Source organism: Gavialis gangeticus, unplaced genomic scaffold (genome assembly GCF_001723915.1).
Source record: "Gavialis gangeticus isolate Ggan-Ray unplaced genomic scaffold, GavGan_comp1, whole genome shotgun sequence".
Taxonomy (NCBI): Eukaryota; Metazoa; Chordata; order Crocodylia; family Gavialidae; genus Gavialis; species Gavialis gangeticus.
This window is the reverse complement of record NW_017728998.1, coordinates 5,207,653-5,217,842: the sequence shown is the minus strand read 5'-3', so window position 1 is coordinate 5,217,842 and position 10,190 is coordinate 5,207,653. Positions and strand designations below refer to the sequence as shown.

Below are 10,190 nucleotides of genomic sequence, written 5' to 3'. Positions count from 1 at the left end.
AAATGCTAGAACAGAAAAATTGCACGAGAGAGAGAGGAAGGGTAAGCTACTAGTATTGAATCCCACTTTGAACTTGAAGGAGCTAATGTCACAAGAACTAGCAATGAAACATGCCCCCCAAAATAGGTGTACAAGGTGTAGAAGTGAAAGTCCTTTAAGATTTCATAGATTTCATAGACATTTGGGCTGGAAGGGACCCCGGAGGATCATTGAGTCCAGCCCCCTGCTCCAGGGGCAGGAATTCAGCAGGGAACATAGGATCCCAGCAAGATAAGCATCCAAATGTGTTCTGAAGTTGTTCAAAGTGGGTGCTTGAACTGCCTCAGGTGGCAGTCTGGTCCAAACCTTGGGGGCCCGGACAGTGAAGAAGTTCCTTCTTATGTCCAGCCTGAAACGGTCATAGTGGAGTTTGTGACCGTTCGATCTGGTCATCCCCTGGGGGGCTGATGACTAAGCATGATGACTGTTGGGAGTTCCTGACTTTGAGTACTGAAGCGGCTCTTACTGATAGCCTTGAGCATAACCAATTTGGAAATCTGAATGATGTTGAATAAACTGCATTGCAGCATCAGGGACCTACAGATAACGCACTGATCTGAGAACAAAATGCGCATGGTCAGGCCAGTACTGGGCTAGCCATGGCAGCAAGTTCCCTAAAACCAAACCAGGCCTGAAAAGCTACGACATTCAGCTCTGAGCTGCGTCCAAGTTTCCAAATGCGAGGTTTGGATTTGGGACCACAAGATATCGAGCCCAATTCTGCATGTGGGCCCTGGCAGGACTTTTTTTCAATAGAAATGGGGCCAGTCACAGTGGCATGTTGAGGCTGTCTTTGCAGAAGATTATAACCAACAGGATGACAGTCACATTTTCTTCATGTTTGCAGGGGACAGGACTAGAAGTAAAGGGTCTAAATATAATGCAGTGGAGGAGATTTAGATCAGCTAACAATGAAGGTGGTTATACTTTAGGACAGGTTCCCTGGAGGTAGTGGGATCTCCATTCATGGGAGCTTTAAAGCACAGATTCGATGCGTTTTTCTGGGGTGTTTTAGAGAGGGAGTGATCCTGTTTGGGACCCCTTCTACCCCTATTTTTCTAGGACTCTACATTCATCATAAAACAGCCTGCTATACAGGGAAGCCAGGCATCCTATTTGTGCAACTCTCATCTTGCTCCATGACACAGTAATGCAAGGCAGTGCCTGTACTGATCCGGTGTCCAGTGACAGCCAGAGCCCATCTTGATCTCTGTTTTGGATCCAGAAGCTAATTTTAAATTGGACGACTCATGCCTCTCTGTTTTTTAAGGACACAAACAGTAACTGATCCTCCCACCGCCTGCCCTCAAGTGCAAACACATCACTGAAATCTTGCTTCGCCCCTTAACGATTTTCAGCCCCCGTTAGATCCAAAAGAAATGAACAGAGCAGTTAAATATAGGGGAGGAAATACGTTCTCCCAAAAATACAACCCTGACCTGGAATTCAGGAAGGGACTAGAAGAGCGAGTGCTGCCCCCGTAAGAGGCTAATGGTGTGGGTTTCTCTTATTCTCCAGGTGGAGATGTCTCCACACAATGCAACCCACGTTTAAAGCCAACAATCACTGTTCACTTTTTGCTTTGCTTTTCCCAGGGGGAGCCACCTGAAGCCTCTCACATGCAAGAATCACAATGAGAAGAGCAGGAAAAGGCTTCTCAGCTCACAGCTGAGAGATCCCCTCCCGCCTCCCTCTCCCCCCGCAAGCCTGCAGGATTCACAAGCTGGACAGCAGCAAACCATTTTTAACAAAGGTTTTTTTGCCTAAATTGTAACAGCAAGAGTAGGGCTGGGCAGGTACCTTGCTCATTCCACTCCCCATGACAGCTCGATGCAGGTTCTCGCTCAGTTACCTGCAGAGAAAAAGCAAAACAGGCCCGTGAGATCCACCGGCTGCCAAGGTGCATACAGCTGCAGAGGTGAGTTTGCAGAGCCCCGGGAAACTCAGCTCACTTACCAGTGGCAGCAGCTCTGTCCAGGGCTCAGCCTCTCCGTGGGACGAGAGAACGGGGAGGACTGCAGCCACGGCAGGGCAGAGGATGAAATATGGTTCTCAGGACGTGCTGTGGCTCAGGTTTCTCTTCCGGATTCCTTGTCTCTCTGGGGCTCCTGCCCACACAGCCAAGCTTTCTCAGCTAAGTCGCTCATCTCGCCGTCACTCCCCAGTGCCACCTGGCTTCCTTCATCCCTGGAGCTCACAGGAAGGTGATCAAAAGCCCCAAGGCAGCACAGTCAGATAGTAACAGGACACCTTCCCCAGTGCAGCCGGGTAGCATCTCTGCTGCAGCCTGGCTCCTTCCCCTGCCAAATATTTGAATCTTCCCTTCCCCCTTTCAGGATCTGCTCCAGGTATTTGCCTTCACTGCTCTCCCCAGTAGCAGAAGCCTCCAGAGTCAAGTTTCCCATTGATTATTTTCCTTCCGGGTCCAAATTCCTTTCCATTCTGTTAAAATCAGCAATATTATTTCTGACAGCGCTGGGCTGAAAGCAGGATTAGGGCAAAATTCTCTGGTTGGCACTCATGGAAATGCAGAATCACTTCGTTAAATCACGTGGCATTTTGATTCACACTTACAGGCACGAGATCAGAATCAGGCACACGTACTGTAATACAGCATCTTCATTTGGACCCACACAGAAACGTCAAGTAATGGACCATGTATTTGCATAAGCGAAGGCTTACAGCATCTGTTCCTCCCTCCCCGCAGAGTGGATGAGACAAACTCTTCTCCGAAGCAGCACAAGATTGGATTTCCACCACCCCCACTCCTGAAATCTAAGTTTATAAAATGGATACAGGTAATTGCCTGCAAAGGATGGTCAAGACAGATGATTGCTTGCATTGCTTTTCCTCTGTGAGCACTGTTAAAGTCCTGATATTAAATATTCACCTTACAGCCTGGGATGGAGCACTCGAGTTAGGAAAATCTCTTATGAGGAGGGTAGTAAAGCACTGGAACAAGTTACCCAGAGAGGTAGTGGATTCTCCATCCTTGGAGGTTTTGCAGACCCTACTAGACAAAGCCTTGGCTGGGATGATGTAGCTGGGGCTGGTCCTGCTTTAAGCAGGGGGTTGGACTGGATGTGACCTCCTGAGGTTCCTTCCAACCCTATGATTCTGTGCCTAAATCTGCTTCTGTGTGGACCAAATTCTCAAGAAGCAGTCAAAGCAGTGTGGGGGGAGGGAAAGGGAAGGACACCCAACTCTAGCTTCCCATATTTGACTGGGAGAAATGATCCTTCAACACTTTAAGCATATATAATGCATTCCCTACACTTATCGAACTGGCACTGCAATGCACAAAGGACAGCCCCCTGGTAAACTCCTCACCAACCTTCCTTTCCAAGGCAGCAGAACAGTCAGCTTTACTGCTAATACAGTTGAACCAACTGCACTGCAGCCACCTCTAACACACTGCCCCCAAGGCAGCACATTTTAGGTAAGGGAAGATTTTTCAAGAGCACAAATGTTTGAACCACTCCCATGAAGTCAGTAGGACTGCCTGTGGCAGCCTTCCTCCAACCACTATGCATGTTGAACAGGCCCTGTATTGAACAAGCTTTGACCATGGCTTAGGCAGATACTCTCTAGCCCCTTTCCATGCTTGCATTTAATGCCTAAGTATCTCCACAGCCCTCCTCCCCCTTGCATTCATGCCATCCACATGCAAACAGGGGAGGAAGGGAAGCATTATCTTCACTTCTGCATGCAAGGAAAGAGGCTGAAATTAAAACAATCATTTTTATAGAAGTGGCCCCTGAATGTAGATGCCCAATTTTAAACACCGAGGACAAGGCTTTCCTGAAGCACAGCAAAACTTATGCCAAAAGGCTGCTTTTGAGCCTTCTGGACTAAGCAATTTGCTCACAGAAATGCAGACCATGTATGAGATGCTTCATGTGGCACATGCCAGTGTCATCAGTGAAGGACCTAATTGTATAGCACAATGTTAGAGAGACATGGATTATCTACCTTGGGTTTCCTATAGCACCAAGTCCCCATACTGTGAAAGCATTTTCAGCTGCACAAAGGAGGTACTTTGTCTTTACATCTCCTAAATGTGAGGCCCCAAATGCAGTTCTTCTGTCTTAGTAGTATAAACTGGATCTAGAGAAAAGTGCAGAACTTTTTCCTAATACAAGGCAGTGCTATGCATGTATTTCCACAGGAGCAGTGCTACTGCCATTCCTCAGAGCAATGGGGTCCAGTGCTGGGAAGTGTCCCCCCCCCCATCAGAGCATGAAAGCAACGAAGGGGAACTGAGTTAGAGTGAGTTGTCAACCCCACCCTTTAAATCCATCACCTAATCCAAACCAGATTGGTTCTTGCAACGATGTTGAGAAGAATGAGACTGTTCCAAAAAGAGAAAGACACACGGGTCATGGAAACTGATCTGCTTCTCTGCATACTCCAGGCAGCAGCACTAATTTCTGATTGGATCTGAAGAAAAAACAAAAACCTTCCTAGACACTTCAGCATCCCTCTGTTATGACCCTGGCACAGGAACTGCTAATGAAAGCTTGGAAGTCCTGCTACCAGACAGAAGTACATGAGCAGAGCACTGCACTACTGCAGGAACACACAAAAAAACCCTAACTCTCAGCACAAATGAATGCAAGATCACATGCTGAAGTTTTTTAAACTGCATCTTTAATCTTGCTCTCCAAGAAATTAGATCCCCTCTATTAACTGGAAAGATGAGCACTTTGTTCCCTTTTGCCAACTCTAATGCTGATCCATACATCAAGTCATGACAACATGGTAGTGTTTAGAAAGGACTTTGTCCCTTAGCAAATTACAGCCAACAATGAAAGCACTTAAGATCAATATGAAAAACGTTCACGTAAACCAGATGTTTATTAGCATGTATATTGAAGTGGAGGATTTGTTCCAGTACAGAAGCAATGAGGTCACAGATATGTAATGGAATCATTGCAAATTCAAGCAGAACAGGTCCAGTGGTTCCAGGAGTCATTTTATTTCTTCCATTCGTTCTTCTCATAATCCCACTTGGAAGAAATGCCTTCAATGGGATTAACTCTCATATCCAGCATTCTCTTGGTCTGCTTGGCCACCCAGTCTTCAGAAAGGGTGTGAGGGACAGGCATAAGAACTGCAATTCAAAAATCAGTTGGGGTTTTGAGATACAAGGGAGTTAGTAACTTTTGTGCCTAGGGAATGGAATATGCTCTTCCCCATTCTCAGAGCAACTGCCCTATTGCTAATATATGTTCAAATACCCGCCCAGCATAGGTCAGCTGAGAACTATTTTGAAATGCTTTTGCCTTGTTTCCTATAGATTCTGAGCCTCCTGTTACAGCTACTTTACAAAAGGTATCACAGACAAAAGCCAGCCTTCTCCTGCTAGCCTACGCTGTTACCAGGTGATCATATGATGGCTAGGAGTTCTAATGACTCACTGCTGCACAAAGCTAGTTTGACTGCAGTGTGCACATGATGGGCAGAAGAGCTGCTCTCTCATCTAGCCTGGAGATTTTGAGCACGAGAGGAACCAGAGTGCAGCCTGACGCAGCAAGCAGGCTTAGGGAGAATCTGCTGTTCTTCATTTCTTTGCAATTAGAACCAAATATGCAGGAAGGGATGAAGTCAGACTCTGCACAGAATTGCCTGAATTTTGCAGAGAAGTAGAGCAGTGGGATAGCTGCAAGACCATTTCCTCAACTACATCTTTCTGCAATTGTAGTCCCCAACTGCTTGAGTCATTTATCTGCAACTGTAAAGCTCAAAAAGCCTCAGGATTTTGTGAATCATCACTTGGTGACAAACAGTGGTAGTTATCAGTACAGTGCAAGACTAGAATCATCACTATAATGCAAGACTAGAGTTTTGGCAGTTTCCAAGTTTTCTTATTTTATTTTTTGTCTGAAGTGCACAGAAGCTTTGGGACGGGAAGGATTTAAAAGTACTAAGGTGGTTCTTCCAAGCCATTTACTTACCATACTTTTTCTCCCATATGAGGATCAAGCCGCAGAAGCCAAGGAAGAAGGCAGTGGCACCAAGAACTGTCTTCCACTCCTTTGTTCCCTTGTTCATTTCAGCAAAACTCTGATTGAATTTGATACGATACACTGAAAAGAAAGTTTCAAGATGTTCTCTTTATTCTCTAGCGTGCAAACATTGTAGACATTCAGATAGGCCTCCCCTTTGTAGGGATGAGAGATTTGTAAGGCCAGTTCTAAAGCACAAGGATGTTATAACAACTTTGCAATTAAGCTACATCTTTCATGCAAAAAGACAGGCATTTCACATAGGTTAGTACATGCTGTTGAACTGCACTGCTGGCTCTGTAGATGGAGAAACCAACACACTAGCAAGAAAGATCTTTTGCTGGAAGTCTTGCAATAAGTCTGACGGATTCACTCACCAGATTTGTTTGAATAGGAATGGTTTTACAGCTAAGTGAGTCAGGGTATCTGGGTCTTATCCCTGCTTCTAAGTTTCTTAAGGCTTTTAAGAAAGCTATTTCCATTCTGTTATGAATCAAGCCTCATAGCTTTTTTTTTTTTTTTTAAAGTTACTGGGGGCAGCGAGGGCAGATCAAATGTTTCTTGCATTTAAGAGATGCTTCGAAGAGACAGCACATCATGGCTTACAGGCCAACTACATGCATCTAGAGTCATTTTAATAAAGACACTACCATTGTCTGTGCCAATCCTGTACTGTAAAGCCCTCACTTAATACCTGGACCAACAGACTTTCATCTCTCCCATTACTTTAACCAAACTTACGGCAATGTTTAGGCTACTTTCATACTTTATTACAGTTCTGTGCAATTAATATGATCAGCCATTGTTCAAAGTGGCAAGGTACAAGACCTTCTTGAACTTCGGGCAGTTGGCTCACCACAGAACACAGCACCATGCAATGTCAGAAAAGCTGGGTTAGATAAGGAGGAGTCAGGAGGTGTAAAGTGTTAAGCCAAGTCTGAAACCTAGATTCACTTTCCAGTTTCCCTCTCCTTCAGCCAGCAACTTCATCTACAGCAGTGGTCTCCAAAGTGGGGTGCGTGCACCCCAGGGGGTGTGCAAGACAATCCACTGGGGTGCAGGAAGATACTAGAACTTCTGTTTCTATAAACATACATGTATTGGGGGTGCATGCTCAAAAATTTTTTTTTACTGATGGGGTGCGCGATCAAAAAAAGTTGAGACCACTGATCTACAGGATGTAAGGAGCTTTGTCTGAACCATCCAACTGAAGGACTTAGACACATATGGTGGCTGCAAAATAGGAGTAAAGTAGAAAGAGGGAAAGACAGGAGATCTAAAGATCTACCACAAAAAATGTTTCCAAGGAAGGCAGGAGTAAGCTAGTCATCCTTGCTGCTCATGAGTGCAGGATATGGCCTACACACCAGTCCGGCTTAAGAGAGAGACCTCTGAAAACAGGACTCTTAAGAAGAGCTATTGGCTGAAACAGCTAGGTACTCAGAAGCAAAGACAAGGATCATGCAAAGCAACTTTGAAACAGCCTCAAGTTGCTAAGTCAGCACTTCTAACTGCTCTAAAACCTCTACCAGAGAGCCCTCAAAAGATGTCCAGGTGTTTAGTGCTGCAGCCAACTGCTGATGCTGCACTCTTTCTTATCTGCTTCAGTCGATTAATGCCCCCCGTCGTTCCCCCCCCCCCCAAGTATCTCTGCACTGCCTCAAGAGTTTCAACCCGCAAAAATCCATTTACAGGATTAGCCTTAGACCCCTTTACTGCATTCTTTGTCCTTTCCCAGGAGCATTTCCATCAACAGTGATTGCATAAAAGATCAGATTGGCAGCAAGAGGGTCGACTGGCTTTCAAAAATGAAATACCTACGTGCAACTTTCTCATCAATGGACAGGGCGTTCCATGATGCCTTTTCCTTTTCCTTCAGGGCCTTCTGCTCAACAGAGAGATTCTTCACATATTGTGCATCAGGCAGGGGAATGTTACGACGATCCACGTAAGCTGGGAGGCTGGCGTCCTCCATGCCCACAACAACTGCTGTAAACAAGGGTGGGAGGAAAGAAAGGAAAACTTAGAATTTTTATTTGACATACTAGAGCCAAAAAAATTGAAGTCCTATCAGCAACAATATTAAGATTCCCCACAAATAAAGCAGATGTCAAGGAGTCTTATAAGGGAAGTGTGCTTCTAGACAAGTTATTTCCCCCACAACTGCTGTTGAAGATAACAATAAACCAAGGAGATTACATTTGCTCTACATCCAGGTTACCTTACGTATATCTATCATACAGCAAGGAAGAAGATAAGGATTTTAAAACTTTTTAAAATACAAAGTTAGGCGGGGGGGGGGTCCTAGCTTCAGGTATCACACCTCCCACTAAGTACTATTCTCCCTGACATTTCAAATAGTGGATCTTCCTTTAAGTATTTGGGAAGTAACCAAATTATGTTTTCCTTTACAATTTCTTCCAATCCCCTCTCTCTGGATTGATTCCACAATCCCTGAAGTGCTAATGCTGTTCTCTGACACCACGTACTGGTGATGGCACAGATTAATAACACGCTTTCAATCACTCGGGCACTTGTGTTTCACCATTCTTCGTTTCTGCTTCTGTTGTCTTGCTTCCACCCCCTCCAGGTAGTTTTTGCTAGATACTAGTCTAATATTCCATTGTCTTCAAACACAGAAAAGTCAGAAATGTTCAGCCTATGTTAGGATGTTATTTCTTCAGCTAGCCACACACCCAAAAAGAGGCCTGATCCTTGACAGAGTGTACTGCTAAAACAACTGCGCTGAATGCAGCACATTTGGCCCTACGGAAGTTGCTATTAAAAGGATATAAAGGTGCAAGCTCAGAATAATTATAATTTAAGTGTGCACTTAAGACTTAAGGAAGCTTTATGTTGCTTTGCTCAGGAGAAATGTGAAGAGGCAGACCACAATTTTATTGAACAATGTAGCAGTCATTAAAAATGGATATTCTTTCTAAGCAAAGTCTTGTTACAGCATGTCAGATGGCTTTCTACTCCTCCTTACTTCTACCAATGAAGAACCTGGATTTGATAGGAGCTTGCATTTTTCAAAATTTAAAGCTCAGGATAAGGGGACATAGAAATAACTGAAGGTTCTCTCTTTTCCTATTTCTGTGCAACAGGAAAAGCAAACAACATACCTTGTCCATGTGCTCTCATGCAGATGGAAGTAGAAATGGCTCGCTTGCCAACTAAACTAAATGCCCTAGACGCCAACATCCTATGGGAGAGAAAAAATAAAAAAAAGCAGATAGTTACTAGTCAAAGATGGCAGATTCATATATATAACTGGAGGAAATCTACACCCTATGCATTAGAACAGCATTCCCAACCTTTTTGGACTCAAGGCCCCCCTCACTCCTAACCTGCACCCCCCAGCCCCTCACTCCCAAACTGCTGCCCCCCACACCCAGGCTCCAGCCGCTCAGTGTGTGGGGCAGGAGGTGGGTATGCATATGCCCCCCCAAAACATTTCTGCACCCACAAAGTGTGTCAAGAAAGTGTAAAGAAAACACTGCAACAAATCAATCCATTTAAAAAAAATCCTGGACTCCTTATTCAGGCTTTTCCACTGGCCCCTGTGCAGCGTCTAGCCCAAGGCGCTGTCAAGGACAGCAGGTCTCCAGCTTTTCAGCTGATTAACCCCAAGCTCAGTCAAAAGTTCTCACAAGCACCTTATATTTATAGCAAATGTAGGAAGAAGGTAATGGTGTTTGAAAAGGTAACATCAGGCCTAAAAACACTATGTGAGGCGCTTCAAGGGCTGGCAGGGAATACTTGACCTTGCAAGGGGACTGCACTGGGGACCAGAAAGCAAGCGTCTCTTTGTGATACCACAACAACACCTCCGCTCCCTCCTGACCTGCCAGAGACAAGCTGCTGGAAGGACCGAGGAGGCCTCAATTCTGTACCTGAACCCACTATATCCTTGCGGGGATTTTACAGATAGAGCTGGTCACCAAATGCAAAACCACCCCAATGAAGGGGCTCTGCTCCATACCAGCCTCCCTGCCCTACTCTACCAGGCCCAGCCCTTTAAACACAGCGCTCGGGTCCCCTCCCCTGGCTGCAGGGAAGCAGGAAGCTGCAGGGGGAGGGAAAGGGGAAGGGGAAGTGGGCAGGCACAGAGCCTGCAGTGCATGGGGCCCCATCCCCCCC

At 45.4% G+C, this 10,190-nt stretch overlaps 2 protein-coding genes across 3 annotated transcripts in view; both read right to left on the bottom strand.

The window, feature by feature from the left end:
* The window catches only part of LOC109289426 (dual specificity protein phosphatase 22-A-like), a 42,178-nt gene extending 40,278 nt beyond the window's left edge, over positions 1-1,900 (bottom strand). The window contains exon 1 of the mRNA XM_019505441.1: positions 1,840-1,900. Within this exon, the coding sequence (XP_019360986.1) occupies positions 1,840-1,860 (21 nt within the window). The 5' untranslated portion in view covers positions 1,861-1,900. The remainder of the gene's footprint in view (positions 1-1,839) is intronic.
* A 2,772-nt stretch (positions 1,901-4,672) lies between these two features.
* Positions 4,673-10,190, bottom strand: part of LOC109289424 — an 11,650-nt gene continuing 6,132 nt past the window's right edge. For both annotated transcript variants that reach the window (XM_019505440.1, XM_019505439.1), the window contains exons 2-5: positions 9,173-9,252; positions 7,869-8,033; positions 5,997-6,128; positions 4,673-5,152 (exon numbers count right to left, since the gene is read on the bottom strand). In XM_019505440.1, the coding sequence (XP_019360985.1) occupies positions 5,016-5,152; positions 5,997-6,128; positions 7,869-8,033; positions 9,173-9,251 (513 nt within the window). In that variant the 5' untranslated portion in view covers position 9,252 and the 3' untranslated portion in view covers positions 4,673-5,015. The remainder of the gene's footprint in view (positions 5,153-5,996; positions 6,129-7,868; positions 8,034-9,172; positions 9,253-10,190) is intronic.